Below are 26696 nucleotides of genomic sequence, written 5' to 3'. Positions count from 1 at the left end.
CACACATATCACAATAAGTCTCCTCATATAAAAGTTTTATGTTAGGTGAATACCAGAGTCTAGCAAAATGGACTGAAAACTTCAAAAACCTTTAAAGTAAAATGCCTAATTTAAAAAAAAAAAAGGAGTTAGCTATGTTATCAGTTAAAGTTTGTTTTGTTTAATGAAATCACTAGAACACATTGGCTACTGGATGTCAAACATTTGGTAATTTTGAACTCGCTACCTTTTTTTCCCATTACTAGCAAGGGATGCACCAACCCATAGACAGGATAGCACATACCACAGTATTTGGTATACCAGTCGTGGTGCACTAGCTGGGCTATGTTATCAGATTCCTTTATTTAATTCCACCACACATTTTGCAGTAGCTATAACAGGTTTTTCTTATTCAAGGTTGATCTAGATCATTTTAAAATTAGAGTATTAATTGATTTAGCCAAACTCACCTGTCGAAAGAGGTTTGGGAAGTCATCCGAGTTATCTGCCCGTCTGATTCCCTTCCCTCCTCCGCCTTCTGAAGCCTTGATCATGACCGGGTAGCCAATGTCTACAGCAGCCTTCAAGCCAGCGTCGACATCATTGGTGCAGCACTTCTGATACAGATCCGATGGCACGCTTATCATCTTGGATTTCTGTCTGTCAATGTCCATGGATTTAAGCTTCACACCTACAGGGAGAAATAAGATAAATGGCCTCCTTTTAAACTATGGCTATACTGGTACTGGTATCGTAACATTTAGTTATTTTGACATTTGGTTTAGTGAAATCATTTGACTGGAGATTTGTAGGTGACACGGGCTATGCCTAAAAAAACTTTTCAGAAAAGCAACAAAGGATTTTTTATATGCATGGACATGACAGCAAATATCATAGACTTTGTTGGAGCATTGGCCAGAGAAGGGCCATGACCCTCCATGTTATATTATAGTTTCCTGTCACTCCATAGCACTACTCATATAAACCACCAATCTAGACAAACCAACTGATCCTATGACCATGGCACTTGAAGCAAACACTGTTACTGATCTATATCCCGTTTTTGAGATGAAGTAAATAAATATACAATTATTTCACTATCAAGTACCAAAGCTCCATTGCTGGTATATTAAAGGCGGCTGTTTGTGCTGATCTGTTCTCAAATCGATAGGAATAGCCACCTGTATTCTTTTTGGCACAGATAACTTAAACTGAATTTTTACAAAACAAATGGAATAATCATCAAGCAACGAATCAAACAGAGATGTCTGCATGCAATAAACTATAAAAGTTGGTTTTACAGTCCCAAGCAAATTAACTCATGTTCCACCACCGGCTCAAACTTATAAAAATGTGTCTATTACCTGTACTGTTGTTACAATCAAACTAAATGTGAATAATTTGTACAATGTTAATTCATTTAAATTTGTACCTGATCCACTCCACGGCATGGTCGGGACACCCACTGTCTGGGCAACAATGGAAGATGCAATCTTGTCTCCAAGAGCCCACATAGCATTTTCTGGAGGACCTGTATTATGATAAGGTTATGTTTTATTTCAAATATAAATTTTAGCATTTTGATGCATTTCATTATTGACACTGCATTCTAAAAACTAGTAATCTTAAAGGTCAAATTTAGGTAATGAACAACAATTTACACAAAGGGCTAATAATGGAAACAAAATAGGCCAATATGCTAATTGCAACAAAAGACATAATTGATCACTTCTAAACCATAATGCTAATGAATAATTTAAATTTAAACTATTTTTAAAAAACAGAAATAAAGTTTAAATATTACCAGTGTATTCATACAATAATTTATACCATGTACTGTTAGCACTTTAATCAATTCAGATCCTACCATAAAACCTATCAGGATAAAAAAAACATTACTGACATTAGACATTATACTATGACCTATTTAATCCATGCAACATTCTTTCCTGTAGACATGTTTACTGATTTTATTAAGTACCAGTACCAAGCAGACAAAAATGTTAAGCAGCCATCTCAGAGAATATTTACGAAGAATTTTAAAAGTCAGTTTATAAACAAAATATCATTATAGAATAGTAAAGCAGCTTCTTAAAGATGCAATCTCACCGTACCATATTATACCATTTATCCAATAACTTACCAATGAAAGAAAGAAAAAAATGTTTTATTTAACGACGCACTCAACACATTTTATTTACAGTTATATGGCATCAGACATATGGTTAAGGACCACACAGATTTTGAGAGGAAACCCGCTGTCGCCACTACATGGGCTACTCTTCCGATTAGCAGCAAGGGATCTTTTATTTGCGCTTCCCACAGGCAGGATAGCACAAACCATGGCCTTTGTTGAACCAGTTATGGATCACTGGTCGGTGCAAGTGGTTTACACCTACCCATTGAGCCTTGCGGAGCACTCACTCAGGGTTTGGAGTCGGTATCTGGATTAAAAATCCCATGCCTCGACTGGGATCCGAACCCAGTACCTACCAGCCTGTAGACCGATGGCCTGCCACGACGCCACCGAGGCCGGTCGGCTGGTTAAAAGATGTGGTCACTTGGTCGGGTTTGTCTATTTACCAATGAAACGTATGTCGTTTTTGTGAAGAAGTTCTGGAAGCTTGGGGTTTTCTGATGCATGGCCCCAGCCTGCCCACACAGCCTGAAACAAATAAACACTTAAACTTAACACAACAACAAAGGAAAGGAATGCTTAACCAACACCTAGCATTGTTTAGAGAAAAAACCTACTTTGACTACCTAACAGAGGCTAAAACTGTTTACATGCCATAGATATTTTTTATGCATTTTTCTTTATAGCAGTGTAGCACATACCCAGGCTTGTAAAAATAAGCTGCCAACAAACAAATTTGATCAGCTATTTTAACTTCCAGGCAGGGTACATTTTGCAGTAAAATGGTCCGACTATTTTACACATTTAATCTGATCACACTGCATAGGAAGGTAATTAACATAGCTACCTACTTTGAATAAATAACCTCCTACTTTGAAATATGACAACCTGCAGCACACAGTCTTTAATATACCATATGTGAAGTACTGATTGGAAAAAGAAAATATGTCACTGGACAGTCAAATGTTGGTGGTTCCATTTTCAAAACATCTAGAGTCTCGACTTATAAGTTATAATGCCATACACGTAACCAGTATATAATCTGAGCTTAGATTTGTGTATGAATTTTAAATAGATATTTTTATATAGCAAGATGATTTGAAGTGTAAAGTATATATGATTTATCCAAAGCTGGCATTCTCACCTGGACTTGGGTTCTTTTAGCAATATCCAGAATGAGTTCAACATTGGCATAGTTGTTATTATTTGATCCACCTGGAACCGGTACATACTGGTCTGCCATCTTAATGTATTCTGAAACAAGTAGACAAAATAATGACATTCATCTAACAAAAAAAGAAATTACCAATTTTTACTTATTTGGTTATATCCTGATTTCATAAAAATATACAAAATCCCCCCCCCCCCCCCCCCCCCCCCCCATCCCATCCACTGCTGAACGGTGAGATACATTTAAAGCAAACAGAATTTATGTTTACGGATGGCTTTACCTGCATTTGCTTTAAGGTCTTCTGGTGTAACCATAACAACAAACCGCACAGCTCTTTCGTTTTTGAACATTTCGTACGCCCATCGCCTGACAGACCGCATGCACTTGACAGCAGCAATTCCGTTATTAGCAATCAAAACCTGAAGGAAAAACTCAAAACAATGAAAGTACTGAACAGCTACACTATTCAACTTTCACTAGACATGTCATGATAAACAATCTGCAACTTTCTCAACATTACGTGCCAACTTGATCTGTAACAGTACATGATAAAGCTCCGTATCTTGAGGCATTGCAAAAAAAAAAAAAAGTCTGGTAAAAAAAAATTGTATTTCCTAAGTCAAAGGGCCATAACTCTGTCAAAAATAGGTAAATTGGGATGACAGTATAAGTTGATCTGTAACTCTACATGACAAAGTTATACACAATGACAGCTCAATATCTGAAGGCATTGCAAACAAAATTCCTTAAAACTATAAGTGGCAAAAACTAAACCAAAAATGCCCTCTGGTTGGGTCTAATAATTAGCTGCGATTCTGTGTAAAAATGCAGATGGCACCTTCTTGTTCTCAACTGATAAATCAATCAATGTGAACTACAGTTCCACTTGACCCAACAATGAAAAGAAACAGTTGTGTAACCATCTTGAAATGAAAGATACTGACTCTGTTGATGACTTTACTTCCACCAAATCGCATTACAAATTCTTCTGGGGTTGCCACATTGAAGTCTTTTGCATTTGATCGACGGCTTCCATGCAAGGCAGCATCGAGAAGTATTCCTGACATAGTGTGTCTGCAAAAAAGCATACAATATACAGTAAACAACAGTATTACAGTATTTTACATCACTACTCAACAGTACATGTATAGGTGATAAAAAAAAATATCTTGTCAGTTGTACACAGAAATTACTGTATACAGTCATATTACAGTTCTCGGGCCAACATTAAGCTTTTTGAAATCCGTGGCTAAAGCAACTAGCTGATTTTTTAAATTATTATTACATATGTCTGCCTATTTTTCAGTTGATAGATGTCTATAAGCAAGCTAGTTTGCTTACAGGGTTCATACATATTGTTATAAGCCAAATTCCATGACCTTCATTGATGTTTTAAAGGCATTTTCCATTACTATTTTAAGAATCTATTTTCAAGGATTTATCTATCATCAACATAATATAATTGTAACATTACATTTGTTTTGATTAAATTACATTTTTCCTGTTATTTTAAATGAGAAAAAAATTTATCAACCAATTTTCTTTTCCATGACCTTCCATGACCCAGATTGAAATTCCATGATTTTCCAGAATTGTGGAAAAATACATTTGCATATTGCATGACCTTCCATGTTTTTCATGACTTATATGAACCCGGTTATGGAGTTTGTATTGTGTATACTGGATTTAAATCTTCAAAGAATAATAAACATAATATACTATATTAAATTTAGTTCCTGGAGTAAGACAAAGCAACTGAATAATAAAAAATAACTTATAATTGCAAATGATGACCTGTAGGTCAATATTAATGCTTAATGCTGACCCCTTCTTGGTAATATGACATATGAAACAACTGCTAACAGTTGTGTACCTGAAAACAAAACAAAAGTCTTTTTAATAATTATATATACACACTGTATGTATACATGTAACTAAAATATCATTAAGTCTTGTGTCCCTGAAAACACAAAACATATTTTTTTGATAACTAAATTTAGTTTATTTGGTACTGTATATATACCACTTTACATGTTCTACATCTAAAAACAAAGAACAACATTATTTGTAATGAATTCTATCAGGGTTCTGGATTTGAAAGCAAGAAGGTATCATGAATGTACATCAGGTGAAACAGACATGGGCATTTGAAAAAGAAACAATCAAATAAATAACTTTGCTAAAACCAAAAACCTTGCTACAATATGTATACAAAAATGTAACATTTATGTCAAATGTCACTAAAAACAACAAAATTTAATAACTTGTCTTCATAAAAGTAACATTTAAGTCTTGAGTTCCTAAAAAAAACACATACATGTATATTAAATATTCTCATAAATAGTTACAGTATTTTATGAAAATAAATTGACAATGAACTGAATAATTAAATGAACAAATGAATGGATGAATAGATGGATGAATGGACAGAATGAATGAATGAAATGAATGAATGAACGAACAACTGACCAACGAATACATATTGATTTTGCCCTGCGATATATAGGTACATGATTCAAGTGTTAAAAAGGTAATTGACAAATTTTAAAGAAACTTAACAGTACTTCATTCACTACTACTAAAAACAAATTTGAACATACAAAATCTAAATTTTGATCCATTGTATGCTGTTTAATTATAAATTACATAGATGTTTAAGTAAAACAAAAACAATGATATGAATGAATAACAAAGTATTAGCATACCGGGTATTTGTGAAGAAAGAAATGTTTTATTCAACGACGCACTCAACACATTTTATTTACGGTTATATGGTGTCAGACATATGGTTAAGGACCACACAGATTTTGAGAGGAAATATTTATTGTGAGGGAACATAATAATATTGTGAGGAAACACAATATTTATTGTGAGGGAACATAATAATATTGCGAGGGAACAATAATATATTGTGAGGAAATATAATAATATTGTGAGGAAACACAATATTTATTTGGAGGGAACATAATAATATTGCGAGAGAACAAAATAATATTATGAGGGAATACAATTTGTTTTTTGTCAAGTATGTCATCTCTAGGGTTCCGTAGTATTTCACTGCAGCGGTCTCTCAACATTAATCTAACTTAGAAAGAAAGAAAGAAATGTTTTATTTAACGACGCACTCAACACATTTTATTTACGGTTATATGGCGTCAGACATATGGTTAAGGACCACACAGATTTTGAGAGAAAACCCGCTGTCGCTACTACATGGGCTACTCTTTCCGATTAGCAGCAAGGGATCTTTTATTTGCGCTTCCCACAGGTAGGATAGCACAAACCATGGACTTTGTTGAACCAGTTATGGATCACTGGTCGGTGCAAGTGGTTTACACCTACCCATTGAGCCTTGCTCAGGGTTTGGAGTCGGTATCTGGATTAAAAATCCCATGCCTCGACTGGGATCCGAACCCAGTACCTACCAGCCTGTAGACCGATGGCCTACCACAATGCCACCGAGGCCGGTAGGTATTTGTGAAGATATTATAATGGGAATCAGACTTCATAAATGTGTGGTAACCTGTAAATGCAGGTCACCATGTCAGTAATTTATGGTAACCTGTACATGGTCACAAAGAACCAGGCACTAAGTTTATTTCGAGGCCTGTAAAACCATACTAAGTTTAAAGAAATGATCAAATCTGCAAAAGTTTGCACACAAACTAACATGCAAAAGATTGACTGTTTTAAACATAAGGACCCTGGAAAAATGTGGAACATGCTATGTCAAATTTGATCTAAAATCAATTTTAACTAAAATGTAACCTGACTGTAACTAATTGTTGTTGCAGTCAGCAAGCTAGACAAGATGAAAATATTCATTCTACTGATTTGCATTCACATCAAGCATTGCATACAAGCCAAAAAAGACAGAAAACAGAAATTAAGGTTCAAACAAAAGAAGAGTCAGGATGATGTCTACAGTTCAATGACACTAACAGCAAACAATATATAGTTTTTAAGGTTGATGTACAGGTACAGAATACAATGCTAAATAACATATAAAATATACTGTAGGTAATGTGCAAAAGAAATCTTAAGTTTTAAGCATATTTATTATACAATGTAAACCATGAAATTAATGTGAGCAAGATATTAATGCAAAAAATTTGCCCAATGTACCAGCACAATAATTACATGAGGCATTATATTTAGATCAGTAACTCACCAAGAATAAAATAAATAAATAAATAAATAGACAATAAAACAAACATCAACACATGTGATGAGCATCTGTTACAATGAAAGTACTGATTTATGTCAGTAGAAAGTAACCATTTAATGAACAAGAAATAAACCTTAAAAGAAAGACATTTTGGACAAGCAAAATGAACAGTCTACTGTTTGCAAATGCTAACTTCTTTTGTGTAGTCAATGTGAAAAAAAAACTTAAGTAGATTTACTAAAAACAACTGAGCATTTCAAGTTTACAGTGTTAACATTTACCAGCAATCTGATTAAAATCTGCTCCATTGGTCTTCTGGTCTAACATACATGTATATAGACCAGTGGAGCCAAGTTTAATCATTTACCAGATGTACGCATTAATAAATTATGCATTTCAGTGTGTACCTGTCCCAGTGCAATAATTAATATCACGACATATTATTTTCATGATTTACAGTATTACAAACGTTTTCACAAAAACATGTCAGGCATAGGAAATGTAATGAGGCTGAGGCTAAATGCTACACTAACACTGATATTTCTAAATTAGAATAAACTAGTTTGTGTAAAGATGAGAGATCAATCAGTGCCAGACACATTTATCTGTACATTAACCCAACATTTTTGTCATACATAAGATTTGGACATGTATTTTAGATAGTAAAAGTTAAAACAAAAGACAAAACAATCTTTAGTGCGATCTCTTTTTCTTTTATTTTCTTTGTCTTGCTCTACATTGTTTCCTCATACCAATCTCTCTCTTTAACGGTTATGATATGCAACACACCACCATTCAAGTTGTACTTGCATGCAAATTGTGATGATCCTATATGAATTGATTAGGAAGGTATGACCCGGACATGGATTTCCCTTAATGTGTGAAAAGTAGGTCGCAGTGACCTAGTTATGGTATGCGACACACTGCCATCCCAAGTTGTTATTGCATGCAACATGTGATAATCTGGTCGAAAGGATGGATGGACAACACCATACCATAATATGACCCGTAAAAGACAGGCATATAAAAACTGATTGATATACTTTCTTTTACTCATCAGTATATATTTTTGATAAAGCTTCAATAGCAATGAATATCAAGGTACTTTTTCTATCAGTAACATGTAAATCAGCCTGTTGAAAACCATACTAACTGTACAAAGGTTTCCAGTTTGTTTATCAACCAGTACACTTGACCCTGGGTGAAACCTATTACTTCTACATTACTGATTAACTCAATACCTTGTTATCTGAGCACTATAATTGTATCAGATTATATTCTATACATACACAATATACATGTATATACGCATGCACAGCATTGTCCATTAAACAATATACTTTAACACACGTTTATATGTTTGTATATAAAACAAATAGTTTTTAAAATATTGGGAAAATACTTTTACATTATTGGTGAGGGGAAATACTTGACAAAGAAGAACCCAGAATTATTTTAAAGGTGGTGTGTTTACAGGAAATGCACATTTTAATAATCATAACGAAGTTAAAGAAAGCAATTATGGAAGAAGAATATTGAGAAATGTTATCCCACCCCCACCCTCCACCACTGCATACAGACGAAAAGACATATAATTATATTAAAGATACAATGTATTGTGGCAGTTTTCTTTCAAAAAAATTCAATTAATTTATAATGAATCAATTTATAATGAATTAAAATAATTTCCTATGGGTATGAATACCAGTAGTAGGTATTGATTTGAAGCACACATTAATTATGATATCAAATGGTAAACTCTTGGTACAATACATGTACTAGTATTTCCTATATATTCTATACTCAGTAAAATTAAACAGGGTTCATGACATGGTTACAGCTTAGCCAGTTATGAGGCTGTCACTAAGTAAGCAGATAGAATTTTTTTTTTTTTTATTTATATATATATATCAATTTTAAATGTGATTAAATATACATTCTTTTAATTTAAAGTTCTATTTATGCATTTTTGTCTTTATTGTTGATAATAAATTATGCTAAAAATTGTATTTGCTATAATGTAAACGCTGCAATTAAGAAAATGACCAAGGCAAAACAATTACTGTGGAAAAATAGTATCCACAGCATTTTCCACGGCAATTTGACATTTAACATGTTTGCAACTGTGGATTGTTAGTAAATTTGAATGATGAGTTTGTTATTTGTTTTGTTTACCAATATGCTGTAAGATTAATTTATACCAGTGCCGGTATTCATGGACTAAAAGTGACGTTACAGTCAACACGCGAATGACGGGTTTTTTTTTTAGATTAGGCCATTCGTCACCAGACAAGGGTAGCATATTTTATCAATATAAATGATGGAGAATTTTTTTTATTAAACTATTGGAATCATCTCTCTGTATATACATGTATGTATATCTACAAATATCTCATCATCAGGCTTATATATATATATATAGGAGTGTATGTTGAACATTTTACTGCAAATAAAACACCTGTAATGCACCATAGACATGGTTCAACAATGTAAACTGCACCCTCCCCTCCCCCCACAAGCCAGTGGTCCCTGCAATGCACATTCTATGAAGAGTCAACAGAGTTCAATGGCCTAGTTGGAACTTGATCGAGTTCAGCCAGATCGACAGAGCACAAAAAACAACAGCTAGACTGGTTTAATAGCTTCATGGTAAACCAAATGGCTACGTCAGGACCCAATCAAATAGTTTGTGAATGTTACTATTAGCGAAATGTTTGCTAGCTGAACTTTGGATTGGTAATTTATATGTATTTTCAATCATGCCCGATGGTGCTGAGATTCAGATACTGTTTTAATATTTACTTTTAATCTCTTTTCAGTTCACAAAGTATATTTTATTTTTAACAATGAGAAAAAAATATATGTTGAAAAAAAAAGAGGCAATATAGTCCACAGCAAAGAAAATGCCACACAAAATGAAAACCTCTGTGATGAAAAATGAATTAAATTAAAGGGGCATTTCATGGTACATGTATTTGATCCGCAACTGAAAAAAAAAAGTATTACATTTACATGCAAACTTTACATCATATGAAAGTAAACATCATAAGGGTCTTGAATATGTAAAATTTAGACATGTACACTACACCAGCCCGGCGACTTTGTAAGGAATTTTTTTGCCAAAACATAAAACAAATTGTGACAGCCATGACATTTTTTTTTTTCATTATCTTTATTACAAAATACACAATGAAGAAAATCTTTACAAACGACATAAAAACCTTCATACTCTTGTAACTTGTGCATGAAATTTGATTTGAAATGTCACATCCGTCATGTTTTTGATAAGAAGTTTATTTTTCTTTAAAAGTTTATAAAGTTTAAAACAAAACCTCATGTATTTTCCTACTTCTTTATCTGTTTTAAAAGACTGTGAATTTAATTTTGAAGAATTTCATGTGAAATTGATGAAATTTTAAAACATTTTTTGTGACGGATGAGACATTTCTGTGACGTCATGACATAAAGAATATAAATTTGCAAAGACCGATTGATTAAACATATGGAAAATATTTACCACAGACATATAAACCTTCATACATTTGTAACTTGTGCATAAAAATTTTTTAGTCATGAATTACGTAATTAGCTAATTGATTTTTAGAACTACATGTAATTTGAAATGTCACATCCATCACAATTTTGATAATAAGTTAGTTTTATCTAAAAGTTATAAAGTTAAAAACAAAACCTCATGTATTTTCTACTTTTTTATTTTTTTACAAAGATTGTGAATTTAATTTTAATAAGCTTTAACTTGTGCATAGCATTTTCAGTCATGAATTATGATTCGCTAATTGATTATTATAACAAATTTGAAACGTCACATTTTTGATAATAAAAGTTTATCAAAAAGTGTACCATGCACGATATATCACATTAAGACTTTTGTATCACAATTAATCAGTATTTAACTGGTAATATCCTCCTCCTCTAGTATGAACTGAACACTGTTTAAATAATGTCACTATATGCCCCGGGTACACGAAGACCTTATATTTCACACCTGGGTGAGTACAAAGTATCAGACAACAAATTTCATTGAAGGTTATACAGATACATGTAATAGTTATACCCACACTTTATGAGGTGTATCGGTGAATATCACTACAGTTTTGGTCATGCAGCCTCCGAGGCAAAGCCGAGGATATTCTCACAAGCAAAACTGTTGGGATATTCACCGATACACTGAGTATGTGTGGGCATAACTGACTTATACACCACTTTAGGTTGAGTAAATTAGTTTATGACAAATAAGATCAAAAAGTAGTATACATGTATAATGAAATGAAAATAATGTGGACTAGACATCATGAGCCTCACATTTTGTTCTTGAATTGTCAAACTGTCTATTTCAGTTGTTCATGTCACACGTGCAAATGCAGTTTTATCAGTGTGAGTTAGGGCTCTACTGGTATCGGAATATATTAAAACTCTGGAATGCTGTTTATATTTCTCGGGATGGACACAGTATGGAGAATTAAGTAGTAAAATGCAATTTCCGAGAACATTTTTATATTTAGATCTAAAAAAAAATGTAGAACTAGAAATAATATTTAATGATTTTTTAAAAACATTTGGGGAGTTTACTGGATAGGGGTAGTTGACACCCCTACCACGTTAACTACAGCTCCACACATTGCATGATTTTTAACAGACGTTTCATGCTGTAAATCTCTCAAGGGAACTGTTGTGAATAAGTGTGCATGTGTAACTGGATGGCTCATTCTATTATGAAAAAAATAATTTGAACTTTGTTGTATGCAAATGAGTGTTGCCAAGCAAAGCCATTTCTGTGGTATTTTGTAATGGTGAATTGTGACAGATGGTTGTGGGTGTGCGAGAATAAAAAGGACTTTGAAGACCAGAATGGAGATTTGTTTGGTTTAGTTAAATGGACTACTTTTTTTGTGCATTATTGACAATCCAAAACTTGGGACAACCTAGAATATTTTACTCTTAACTGCAGGAGGAAAAATGTTTTGGAGAGCTAGTTACGCTACTGATTCCCGCGAACACATCTAAGAACATGTAGTGTTGTATAACACAGGTATACCACAGCTGGACATGTGTGTACCACACAAGGAAAATCTGTTTACATTTCCCCAATATGGATGCATAAAGTGTTGAAGAATTCAAAACACAATGCGTTGCAACCAAAGTGTGAACGTGACAGAAAGTGTTGGTATTAACAGTCATGCCATCGTCTGTTTCTCCGAATCGGCATGTAATCATCAAATATAAGAGAAACAATGAATATACATCATTCATCACATCAATGTAAGTTATGCAATAAATGTTCATTGCATTATTAATCAATTTGTTTTTTGTTTTGTTTTAAATACAGGTGTACAGTTAAATGAAAAGTGTAGGTGTATCATGATACACATACACTTTTTGTATGACCTCTGAGTAGTAACACTTTCTACACTGTAACACATGCTGCTTTAAATAAACCTGAACTTATCTGACCTTGACAATGATTGGACAACAATGTCCCATAAGTCACAATTTTAGTAGAATTGTTTATTCCACATGCTAATCAATAATTTGTTATTGCTATCTAGTAGAGTGCTTGTTCATCATTTTTAAGGACTAGTATGGTGTTTGAATTTGCCCTCAGTTTTCTTTACTGGACTATCTGAGAGTTTTGTCCCACAAGTCACAAACTTGGCTTCTATACTCAAAATGAATTAGCAATGAAATGTTTGTTAATTCTTTGCTAGTGTCATCTTATTTTAGCACGTTTTTATACAGATGACTTCTGAACATTGTTTCAGGAAAATCTGACCCACGTTACATACGTGGCGAGTCTTTGTACATTCATAAAAACTACTGAAATGTGCATTTGGCTAGGATTCGTTAAACATTGGTTTGCTGTAAACTGTTCAACAGAAAAAAAGAAAAAACAATTCTACAGAAAATTGCCAAAAATATCTACTGGCCTTTAATTAATTTTGTTGTAAGATGGCACTTAAAACTCTTTGCTCTAGTGGTGGCAATAAACAAAAACAAACAAATTTAACTTGTCTGCTGTGATACAGGAGTTTATTATATATTTTGTACGTATACAGAACCATTCAATTCTTATGCCAATTACCCCATCTATAAACAGTGTTCGAGATTAACACTAACCCGATATCCCGGGGATACCAGGATTTAATTTTGGATACCAGACTTCAAGAACCTAGTATCCCACTGGGATACCATACGATGTTTTTTTTTTTTTAATCCTGCATTTTTATTTTTCGCTAAACAATGAAAGTTGTCATTTACTGGTGAAGTTAAGTAACAATATTTTCGAGCTCGTACCCAGTCTAATGCTATGCCATAACAATATCTCCCCCAACTCATACCCAGTCTAATGCAAATGCTATTGTTTTTGTTGGATGTTTTTCAAATTTTATTTGAGATATTGATTGCACATCTGCAGAAAATTGATACAGGTAGGTTTATCATTAATAATGTCAGAATCACTTATAAATTACTGCTAAATATTAATTTATGTTAGTATCATTCAAAAATAGATTCCGTTTGATTGCAAATTTCACGAATTCCGTGATTGCGGTGTTGCAATAGACTGGGAACGAGAACAGTGTCTTCCAAGTTTGTTACGATGTTATTTATGAATTTCATTTAAGTGGGATACTAAATTCTCACGTGGAATACCAGATTTTGAAATTTTAGCATCCAACTGGGATACTGCCCCAAATTTTTAATCTCGAACACTAATAAAGCAGTATTTGTCTTTATTCTATAGCTGTTACACACACAGTATTTATAATTGTCTTCATTCTATAGGTGTCACATACACAGTATTTATAATGGTCTTCATTCTATAGGTGTCACATACACAGTATTTATAATTGTCTTCATTCTATAGGTGTCACATACACAGTATTTATAATTGTCTTCATTCTATAGGTGTCACATACACAGTATTTATAATTGTCTTCATTCTATAGTTGTCACATACACAGTATTTATAATTGTCTTCATTCTATAGGTGTCACATATAGGTGTCACATACACAATATTTATATTTGTCTTCATTCTATAGTTGTTACACACACAGTATTTATAATTGTCTTCATTCTATAGGTGTCACATACACAATATTTATATTTGTCTTCATTCTATAGGTGTCACATACACAATATTTATATTTGTCTTCATTCTATAGTTGTTACACACACAGTATTTATAACTGTCTTCATTATATAGTTGTCACATACACAGTATTTATATTTGTCTTCATTCTATAGGTGTCACATACACAATATTTATAATTGTCTTCATTCTATAGGTGTCACATACACAATATTTATAATTGTCTTCATTCTATAGGTGTCACATACACAATATTTATATTTCTCTTCATTCTATAGGTGTCACATACACAATATTTATATTTCTCTTCATTCTATAGTTGTCACATACACAGTATTTATATTTGTCTTCATTCTATAGTTGTCACATGCACAGTACTTACATTCTATAGTTGTCACATACACAGTATTTTTAGAAATTGTGTTTCTAATTTTCATTATTATTCATACTTACCTAGTACTAGCACAACAACAATGCTATACGACCCTGAGTTATAACCTCCACTGCAGAATTATCTCCCCTTGCCGGATGTATAACCTACACCCGCGCATGGGTAGACCGTATATCCTCGTTATCGATTCAAAGTCCGGAATGACTGAATCAAAAAAGACCTCTCTCGAAGCTGGTGGGAGGTAACGGTTGTTGTTGTGCTAGTACTAGGTAAGTATGAATAATAATGAAAATTAGAAAAAAAAATTCTAATAGTCTTATTCAACCTACCGTACTAGCACAACAACAATGCTACAACAGACGTGATACAACACTGTTAAAGCACGAGAATTTAACATTAAAGGGAGGAGGTAAGAAAACAAGGAGGACTTACCCATTCAACCAGTAGTGTTCGTCTCAAGTAATGATACAGTGAAAAAGCAACCCACATCATACGAGGTATAAAATGTCAAAGTGACTTTTAAATTGAAGAACTACAACCTCAATTAAAAGTAAACCAAGTTAACAAGGTGAGGAAACCCGCACACCAAGTAATGGTAAAAGACACTCGACTGCCCCAGATAGTCAACCATCCACCCCCCACTCTCCAAACAGGAGGTGGAGAACTATCTCCCAGAAAGACTGCCGCTAGTGACCGGACGAAATAAGGGTCGCCCCCTACTCGTGGCCCTGCGCACCGAAATGAGTTGCTGCCCTGCAATGACTGACTGAATCCGCCAAGTTCCGTTCGGACCAACAGCCATATCACGGAAATAAAACCGGTCAAACGTGTGTCGACCTTTCCAAAATCCGGTACTCATGACCTTGAAAATGTCCAAAGAATCATGGAAATTAAGGGAAGCAGAAATCGCCCGAATCTCATGAGGTCGAACGGAGAAATTCCGCAGAACATGATCACCCGCCTTCTCATATGCCAGTTTGATGGTTGCAGCAATCCATCTCGACAAAGCATTCTTCGTAATGTCTCCTGGTTGGCGTGTGAAAGAGATAAACAGTCTCTTAGTGTTTTGCCGGAGATTTCTAGTACGCTCCAAATAGAATTTCAAAGCCCGCACCGCAGAAAGCGTACGAGATAAACACTGAATAATGGCCGGAGGAAACTCTTCCCCTGGCACCTGGTTCTTAGCCACGAAAACAGGATCAGTACGTAATGTAACTGACCTGTCCGTATTGTAATCCACCAAATCATGCAAAAAAGCATGATCTCACTAATACGACGGCAAGCCGCTAGTGAGACCAGAAACAAAGTTTTCCACTATCAAATGACGAAGACTGGCGAATTTCAAAGGCTCGTAGGGCTTGCCTTTGAGTGCATGCAGAACCAGAAAAACATTCCATTTAGGCAAAATGGAAGGCTTCTCAACCGTGTTTTGCAACGACTTAAGCAAGTCATGCAACACGAGAGTCGTTGAGAAATCTTGACGTCCACACTGCCTCAGAGTAGTGAAAATGGACGACCGGTGACTTCTCACTGTTTGAACCTTCAGCTGTCTTTCTTGGACAAGAGCCAGAAAGTAGTCAGCTAAATCATTAACAGTAGGCGACAAGGGATCCACGTCCCTCTCAGTCACCCAACGAACCCAAGCGCGCCAGTGACACTGGTAGACCCTCTCCGTAGACTGGCGCTTCGACGAGGAGACGAGCTCAGCAACCCGTTTAGAAAAGCCTTGGTTTCGGAGGGAAACCCCGACAACCGCCATGCGTGAAGTCGGAAAACCTCCGGCTTCGGATGCCACTCTGTCCGACGCAGTCTCTGACTGAGCAGATCGGGTATCAATGGCAACCGCACCGGCTCCTGCACTAAAAGTGACAGGAGCGGAAGAAACCAGCCTTGAGCTGCCCAACTCGGGACTACGAGTGTGACACGACAAGGTTGCTGTCTGATCTTTGCCAGAACCTTGCAACGCAGAACCGGAGGGGGAAAGGCGTAAAAATCTAGTCCCGTCCAGTCCATGCTCAATGCATCGTACTCCAGTGCCAGTGGGTCTGGTACCGGTGATACAAACACTGGCAACTGACTGTTCAGGCGAGTGGCAAACATATCGAGTTGAGGACTCCCCCACAACTGAAGAACTCGATAAGCCACCGTCCGGTGCAACATCCACTCCGTCTGAACCAGGGAACGACGACTCGAAGCATCCGCCAAGACGTTCACGGACGAAGGAATGTGTTTGGCCGATAACACCACTCCCCAATCGTCGCACCATTCCAGAATCTCCAAAGCCGCAAGACTCAATGACAGGGATTTGGTGCCTCCCCACCGATTGAGGTACGCAACAACCGACGTGTTGTCCGACCTCAACAAAATTCGACGATGTTGAATAACAGTCCTGAAATGGAGACAAGCGCGACGCACTGCTTCCATCTCCAACAGGTTGATGTGACGACTCCTCTCTGAAGGAGTCCACACCCCTGACAGATGTTGATCCAAAAGGTGTGCACCGAACCCCTCGAGGGAAGCATCGGTAAACAGGACCAACTCTGGAGAAAGTGGGTGTAAAGGAACGGCCTGGGACATACACTTGTCCACTAGACACTCTTGGATCGGAAGAATGAACCAAGGCCCCAATGGTATCACCAAATTCCAGCTGAGACCATCCCACACTCGGGACAAATGCTATTGAAGCGGTCTCTTGAACCGTCTGAACCGCACATTCAGCGCTGCCAGCGATTCAAGATGGCCTATCAACACATGGAGCGTGCGCACCGACGCACTTTGCTCCACCAGAAGACATTGCACCAACGTCCTGAAATTGTGAAGTCGCGAATCCGTCGGAAGAATGGATGCCTCCACAAGGTTGAAAACCACCCCGAGATAAGTGAAAATCTGCGTTGGCACTAATTCCGACTTGACCCAATTGGGAATAAACCCCAATCGGAGAATCATGTCGATCACGAACTCCACGCCTACGAGACATGCCGTCTGTGACGCCGCCGGAATTAACCAATCGTCCAGGTAATTGTGCATCCGTATACCCAACAGATGTACACGCCCCACCACTGCCTTTACTACCCGAGTAAAGACGTGAGGGCTTGTGGCCAATCCGAACGGCAGAACTTGAAACTCGTAAGCTCTGCCGTCATAGAGGAACCGCAAGTACTTCCAAAAATCCCGATGGATTGGAACATGCAGGTAAGCGTCCTTCAAATCGATGGACGCCGCCCATTCCCCCACCTGAAGCAAAGCGCGAACAGACTGAACTGTCTCCATCTTCATAGATGGAATAACGACGAAATAATTCAGCGGCTTCAGGTTTAGAATTGGTCGCCACTCGCCATTCTTCTTCTGGGCGAAGAACAGATGGGAATAAAATCCCGGAATGCCCAAATTCACCTACTGGATGGCTTTCTTGTCGAGAAACTCGACAACCATCTTCTCTACCAGTACTCGTTTGTCGACAGGCGGTACTGCAGGTAACCGGGGGGAGGACGTCAGTGGAGGGGGTGAAGAAAACGGAATTCTGTATCCGTTGCGGACAACCGACAAAACCCATGGGTCCAGATCTGGCAGTTCGCACCAACTTTGAACAAAATGGCGCAATCTGCCCCCCACAGGAATATCTGCTAACGGAACCTCCGTAAGTAGATGTCGATTGTCCATGCACCCTCATCCCGGCCGCTTCCCACCCCTGGGTGCCTTGCCCCGAGCGGAACCACAAAAACGTGCCGGCTTCCCCCGAAAACATCCCTGTTTCGATGAACCACGGGCATTACCAGACTGCACGCCCGAATCAGACACCACAGGGATCTGATAACTGTCAAGAAAAGTTGATTTCTTAACAGGTGGAGGCTTAAAAGTAGACGCCACCTGGCGCTTACGAGCAGTTCGGGACAGAGCAGCAGGGACGAGTTTCGCCGCTTCTTGGTCCATGACCAAGTTACAATTGGTCCCAAAAAGTAAGGTTTCCCTTACTGAGCGACTACGAAAGTAGGTTTTAACCACACCCGTCGCTCTCAGTCCCGCCAGGTAGTGATCCTGACGCAGAAGTAGACTGTTGGCAAAAACACGCCCAGCATGCTGAGCGACGTGATGAGAGGCTTTAGAAGCCGCCAACAAACAACCCTTAGCCATCGGCGGAAGACCCGTGACTGCTTTATCTAACCCAAATAGGAACGTACCTAAATGGTTATTGACTTGAAAAAGAAGTTTAGATAACCTCTCCAAAGTCTCTAAATCCGTGAGTGGCACACTGACATTAGGAGATGGGTAGCAGTCTGCCTTCACCCTAGCAGAAACGACCGCTGGATGTGAAAGGAAGGAAGCTCCCAATGTCTTATACGAAGACGTGGACAAAACCTTCGCCGCAGACAAGTTTCCCGGTAGCTAACGCTGCCGGAAACTCTTCCACCACCGCCCCCAAAATATGATCGCTACCCGCAATCAAAGCATCAATCTCCACAAGAGATTCATGCGCCTCGTGCGCTAACGGCAAGCCGAAATCCTGCCGCGGAGCGTCCGTCGCTAAAGGCCAGTTTCCAAACGAAACACCCTTGTAAGACTGAACAACCTCCTCCTACGGAATTGCATCCGCGCACACCAGTCGGACCTGTTCCCGTACAAAACCAAGAACCGCCTGGTAATCATAATCACCGTCTGGCGTACCATCGGCCAAATTGGGAATCTCGTCAAGCACCGAACCTGGTGCCGACCCTTCCCTCGAACCACACACTGATTCGGAGAAATTTTTTCAAACGACGCGCCATGCGCTGACCGTAACGGAAACGAAACTGCATGGGCAGGATGATGCGAACCGGCCGAATCTGCAAACTGGTCCAACCCCGGTCTCGCTGGAAACCCCGGCGGTGGAGGGACTGGTGGAGGGACTGTTGGAGGCGATTCCCCTAGCCAGGCCATGAAATTCTCAAAAAGAGAAACATAGTCCCCCCGAGTCCGCCCCTGAGGGCGACCCGAAACCATCGGACCCTGAACGAAAGGTTCCGCCCACGCAGTCGAGGGATAATGCCTGGAACCTCTACCCCGATCTGACAGGTCCTGATTGACCATCGGTGTAGACACAGGCGTACCCAAGAAGGCTGCAGTTTCCCTGATCCCTGCCGAAGCAGACAACGGGACTGGTGGTGTCGGTTGAACCGGACCGTCAGGAAATTTCGTACATGTACGAATCCTGCTCCGAATTCTGAACCCAACGTACCACGTGTGGATTAGCCAACCCAGTTGACGTAGCCACATGCGAACGATCTAAAAGTTGATGACGCTGTACAGGCACCCCAACAACAGAAGGGATGCCTACTGGTGTCGCACCCGAAACAATGCCACCAGGCTCCATGACCGAGACAACGTTGTAAGACTTCGCGATTTCGCCAAGTGGCTCGATCACCGAAGTAGCGCCGAAAGACGCGTTGGCCGAAACAGTGCCCTCGGACGCCACGACCAACCTTGCACCAGAAATCTGGTGAGCCAAATGGCGCTGCGAAGCGGACTTCATTCTAGAGCTAATCGACCCCTCCACAGAAGGACCGATAACCCTGCCCCCATCAGCAAGATGGGAGTCGGAACTGAGAGACAGTGTCGTTCCTGCTACGACTGCACTCCCTCCGACTGACGCCCCCGTTACAACCGTAACCAGCGCCGCCTCCACCGACGGAGGCAAAAGCAAATCCCCAGGTCGAACGGAGCCCAACTTGGAAGAAACCTTCCCTGCTTCAGCCGAAACAGGGAGCAACAGCGCCCCCTCCGCGCTTCGGGTTTACTGGTATCACCATGAAGATGGTGAACAGACGAGGAGGCACCCTTGCGCCTACCACTTGTCCTCAAGCTCTTTGAACTGGACACCGACTTGCCGACCGCCGGCAAATCGGTATGGAGCACGACCCTGGAGGTTGCCACTGTGCTCCGCCCGTCCCGTTCACGTCTAATCATCCTCTTTCGCTTGGCGTCTTTTGACAGCTTCTTAGCCTTCCCCCACGTGGAGGGGGACCAATTTACACAGATATGACACTGGCGTTCAAAACAACAAGAACGACATGCCCGACATAACAAATGCTGATCAAACTGGGGCAGTCATTTAAGACAACCCCCCTCGGCACACACAACCAACCGGTTGGAGCCCGAGGAAGCCGTGTCAGACATTAACCCCCTGTGTAAATTACCCAAAAGACCTCGTATGACAGAGTAAAACAAAATTACAAATTAATAAACAATCTGACAATTTGACAAAAATTTTACTACAGAACTCGAACACGACTGCAATGGAGGACTGTAGAATCAAAAACGAGGATATACGGTCTACCCATGCGCGGGTGTAGGTTATACATCCGGCAAGGGGAGATAATTCTGCAGTGGAGGTTATAACTCAGGGTCGTATAGCATTGTTGTTGTGCTAGTACGGTAAGTTGAATAAGACTAATATTTTCTTCATTCTATAGTTGTCACATACACATTATTTATATTTGTCTTCATTCTATAGTTGTTACACTCACAGTATTTATAATTGTCTTCATTCTATAGTTGTCATATACCAGTATTTATAATTGTCTTCATTCTATAGTTGTCATATACCAGTATTTATAATTGTCTTCATTCTATAGTTGTCACATACACATTATTTATAATTGTCTTCATTCTATAGTTGTTATATACACAGTATTAATAATTAGCTTCATTCTATAGTTGTCACATACACAGTATTTATAATTGTCTTCATTCTATAGTTGTCATATACCAGTATTTATAATTGTCTTCATTCTATAGTTGTCACATACACATTATTTATAATTGTCTTCATTCTATAGTTGTTATATACACGGTATTAATAATTGTCTTCATTCTATAGTTGTCACATACACATTATTTATAATTGTCTTCATTCTATAGTTGTCACATACACATTATTTATATTTGTCTTCATTCTATAGTTGTCACATACACAACATTTATAATTGTCTTCATTCTATAGTTGTCACATACACAGTATTTATATTTGTTTTCATTCTATAGTTGTCACATACACAGTATTTATAATTGTCTTCATTCTATAGTTGTCACGTACACAGTATTTATAATTGTCTTCATTCTATAGTTGTCACATACAGTATTTATATTTGTCTTCTTTATATAGTTGTCATATATACACAATATTTATAATTGTCTTCATTCTATAGTTGTCACATACGCATTGTTTATAATTGTCTTCATTCTATAGTTGTCACATACACATTATTTATATTTGTCTTCATTCTATAGTTGTCATATGTACAGTATTTATAATTGTCTTCATTCTATAGTTGTCATATGTACAATATTTATAATTGTCTTTATTCTATAGTTGTCATATGTACAATATTTATAATTGTCTTTATTGTATAGTTGTCATATGTACAATATTTATACATTCGTGGAGGTAATCAGGGCTCAAACTGCAACAAATTTTGGTTAAGCCAATTTTCAGATATGTGGAATATTTTATTGAAAATCATTAAAATATGGTTAATTTAAGGAAAATGTTATTAACCAAAGACAAAATGTTGTAGCCACTTTGGCAATGGGCGAGCCCTGGGTAATAAACATCTGATTTACAACTTCAAAAAGGCTTACCAGGAAACATTTTGTCTAGTAGCGATCCCGATTTGCTAATATGTTATTAAATAATAGTTGCTGGTCCATTTTCAACTGTTGCTAATGAAAATTTTGGAAACTGAACATACCCTGATCACATGTAGTTTTTCTTACCAACTGCCACATGTACGTAACAAAGCATTGTGTCATTTTAATATGACATTGTTCACTAAGCAAGTGAAGTCAATGATTGTGAGCACCCTGAATTCATACCCTGTAAATGCAGTACTTAACATGTAGTCAAGAATGGTATTAAATGACACACTTCGTGAGATTACATGTTGTCTGGTAAAATGAATTTTAATAAATATACACAAAAAAGAGGTTAGTACTAAAGGTTTAGACTATATATATTTCCAAATAACTAAATGCAAGCATTACAAATCTTACCGCCGCCCAGGAAAGTGATATCTGAAATTGGAAAAGCTTATTTCATACAATTTCTCAAATGTACTGAACAACATAAGAATGCATGAGCGACCGTACTAGATACACACACTGGCCAGATACCTGTTCTTTATTAAATAATATAGGATAGAATGGTACTAGTCAATCCAGACTTGAATTTAGCACGATTCTTTGTTTTCATGCAAAAGATAATGTGACAGAATCTCAAAACATCTTTAATATTAAATCAATTCAGAATCCCATAATATCTTAATGATTAAATCAATTCATGTTCACGATTCTGACAGCATCCTAATAAAACCAACTCCAACATTCACTACCTGCAACAGTAGCATATGCACAGATTCTACTTTGCTGAAAAGCATAGTACAAATAAGTGCATTGATGGTGGCATTTTAAAAAAATCACTTGCATGTATTAACCATGCCAAAATTATGAATTATATCTTTGGGCAAGGAATGAATAGTTATGTTTTTAAATGGACTGACAACATGCCAGTGCTAGCATTAAGCAGCCATAATCCATCACACACCAGAACATAGAAGTTCAAGTTTGTTTTAATGTACAACTAATCCACTGGAGCACATTAATTAATTAACCATTGACTATTAGATGTCTAACATTTGATCATTCTGACATGTTGTCTTTAGAAGAAACCCACTACATTTTTCCATTGGGAATGGATCTCTTATATTCACTTTCACAGACAGGACAGCAACTACCATTGGGAGCCTTTGATCAGAACATAGAAAAACCAGACGTGTTAAATAGTATATTATAATTTATTTTTATTGGTCACTGACAGAGGGTGGGGGTGGGACAAAACAATAATTACTAAGTTTCATTACATGTAAATCTGGGAACAGTTCAAGTGTTAGCCACACCCTGAGCCATTGATGAAATGAATCTACCAGTATTGCAATTCTTATGTTGTTTTGTACATTTGCATAAACATAACATGAAAGCAGGTAAGAGTCATGGCCATTACAGGATTCATCTGAGACCAATAACACAAACGTATCCTGAAAACTACCTGTACGTACATGTACCTGTATAAATAATTAACAAGAGTACCAGAGACAGGATTTCTGCCATATGGTATGAAGAGTAAAATTACGTACCTTAAAATCTTGAAATTAATGGTTAGATATTTATAATTTTTAGAAAGCTATACTAAGTAAACTGCTGTTACAAATTTGTCCAAGTACATAAAATGTAGTGTTAAATTTCAAAAGATTTAAAACCTCTAACCACCGTGTACATGTAGGTATGCTTCAACACTATGGCACACCATGCAAAGCATTCTGTCTTTGAACTGAATAATATGGACAAAAGGAACTAACTTTTAAATAATTATATAATGCAAGTAACATTTGTTTGACACATTTTTCCAAAGCACACAAGCTCATCTAATAGTCATATCAATCTACTTTGAAAGATTGAAGCTGGCGATTATGAACTGCAGATAATCAACATGAGACGAAATCTAATACAATTTGTTTTTAAAAATCCCATGACTTTAAATTTGACTTTTTAAAGACATTATCCACGACTTTTTTAAGGAATTTCAAAGACTTTTCTGTGACAATCACAGGGTTAGCTCTGTGTGAGCAAAATTTTGCCAAATTGTCTATTAAACTTCAAAAATTGTAGAAATCAACAGTTATTTGCAAAACAAATTCAATTATTACTTGAAATTATTTCGCTAAATTAAAATCAAATTCACCAGCTGCTTTCAAAATTCACAATTGGTGAATTTGGCGAGTGCCAGAGATAGCCCTGCATCAACACGATCTAATAATTAATACTTCAAAAACGTTTTCATGATATACAGTCATGTTAGTTCAAAATTCCAAGCATGAAAAAAGACATTTGAAAACTCCCTGACCCACATAAATCCTGTAATGGCCTTTTTAAAATGCAAGAAATATATTTTAAAATGGGAGTATGTAAGCAGATGCAGAAATCCTGACAGTGTGTAATACAATTGCACATGTATAGCCTCAAATTATGCAATTCTATGCAAAGCAAAAAAAAGAAAGAAGTAAAATGCAGTCATTGCTATTAAAAAATAATAATAATAATTAAAATTAACGAATGTTAGGAGAATGAAGGAATCACTGTCAACTCACCTTATCTGTGGCTTCTGTTGTGGTGTGCTGTGTACTTCTGGACTTGGAAAAAATGAGGAACAGTCTGAGCTGGATTCAGTAGGAGTAGCCGCGAACCCACTATCCCCTTCAGAGTAACCCCGCCTGCGACCGCATTCTTCCAGCGATCGACTACGCCGACAGTTAGGTGAAGCCTCAACATACAGTTTTCGACGGGTTTGGGTAACAGTACTACAATCTGTAACAGATTTTTCACTTTTCTTCTCGTCTTCATTGTTAGATGGCAGGTCCTCACTAGACTCGACCCGAAATGCTACCTTATTCTTCACTGATTGCCGGTCCGCCATCAGGTCAGGTTGTGGAAATGAAAAAAGTCCACCAATTTTGAATGGTTCAGTTCTGAAAACCAATAAAAATTCAAATGTAAAACATGGGTTCAAAAATTCCATCGCCCGACGCCCGTGCCAAGTGTAATTTCCATGCCGGGCAAATAATTATGTTAACTGCATATGCTCGATGACAAGTGACTAATTAACAACTAAAACTGTTTTGATTTTTAAATTTTGTTACAAATCTCGGTAAAAACTTTGGAAAGAGTTCCGATCATTCGAGCATTTACATAGCTCTAAGGAGAACTAACGCTAACCCTAAATGTTGGAACGATCGGAACTCTTGCCAATCGACTAAGATTGGTAATTTCCGCCACTGAACGTTTGACTGAATTAGTACAAGTAATCGGTTCGATGATCTTCAAACTTGGAAATAGTGTCCAATACGCTTTACAGCTTATGTATACAGGAATGTCCGAATAACTCTCCATTCCTGAAAAATAATGGAGACGAGTCCCATTATTTTACAGGAATGGAGAGTTACGAGGAAATTCCTCAACTTAAAATACACCACTGAGTAATAATTTTATGTGAATAATGTTAGTATGGAAATTAACACCAATGATTTTGGTGGGTTAATTAATTAGGGTTTCATCTCTCCATTACTGAAAAAACATAATAGAGCATTGAGACAATACCGTGACTTCACAGGTGTATTTTAAATAAAAATAAAATATACATGCCTTGTGAATGCAATCAAAATGTTTAATCCTTGCAAAAATTGTCATATTCAAATTATATTAGACGTTAACGTGATGGACTCTGGAATCTACTCTTTGCAAATGAACGGGGGCGTAAAGCACGTTTTATAATTTCCAAGTTCACTTGAAAAAAGCATACATATTATGAACTGTATCCGTATAAACGTTGCAAGATATTTTATTTTAGATATCATAAACCTTGTAGCAGAACATACTTAATGTTTTTCAGTACTTTGCAAATGTAAATCTACGTCCGTGTAAAATGAACGTGACAAGTTAGATTTCATTAACCCTAAGCCATAATCATGATGGTGCGATGCCCTCTAAGCATACATGAATATATTAATTTGTTCTGCTTTATTAATAGTTTTTATCAAATAAATTATGCTCAACAAATTAAAAATACAAGGCTGCAATCGATGTACACCCCTCCCCTTCTGTTGTTTACCAATCATGCACTATTTAAAAACATTAACAGAGCTCATGTTTACTTTGA

The 26696-nt window shown here is 37.1% G+C and overlaps 1 protein-coding gene across 3 annotated transcripts in view; it reads right to left on the bottom strand.

The window, feature by feature from the left end:
- Positions 1 to 26696, bottom strand: part of LOC121370690 (acetyl-CoA carboxylase-like) — a 106439-nt gene that overhangs the window by 65644 nt on the left and 14099 nt on the right. Inside the window, exons 2-9 of one of the 3 annotated variants that reach the window (XM_041496096.1) lie at positions 25132 to 25509; positions 4232 to 4361; positions 3568 to 3706; positions 3261 to 3370; positions 2563 to 2644; positions 1412 to 1510; positions 446 to 670; positions 220 to 226 (exon numbers count right to left, since the gene is read on the bottom strand). In XM_041496096.1, coding sequence (XP_041352030.1) covers positions 220 to 226; positions 446 to 670; positions 1412 to 1510; positions 2563 to 2644; positions 3261 to 3370; positions 3568 to 3706; positions 4232 to 4361; positions 25132 to 25457 — 1118 coding nt within the window. In that variant the 5' untranslated portion in view covers positions 25458 to 25509. Of the gene's footprint in view, positions 1 to 219; positions 227 to 445; positions 671 to 1411; positions 1511 to 2562; positions 2645 to 3260; positions 3371 to 3567; positions 3707 to 4231; positions 4362 to 25131; positions 25510 to 26696 lie in introns of those variants that run through there. The other 2 variants (XM_041496093.1, XM_041496094.1) reach the window with 2 other exon arrangements.

This window comes from Gigantopelta aegis, chromosome 4 (genome assembly GCF_016097555.1).
Source record: "Gigantopelta aegis isolate Gae_Host chromosome 4, Gae_host_genome, whole genome shotgun sequence".
NCBI classification, from domain to species: Eukaryota; Metazoa; Mollusca; class Gastropoda; order Neomphalida; family Peltospiridae; genus Gigantopelta; species Gigantopelta aegis.
This window is presented reverse-complemented; position numbering and strand designations above follow the sequence as displayed.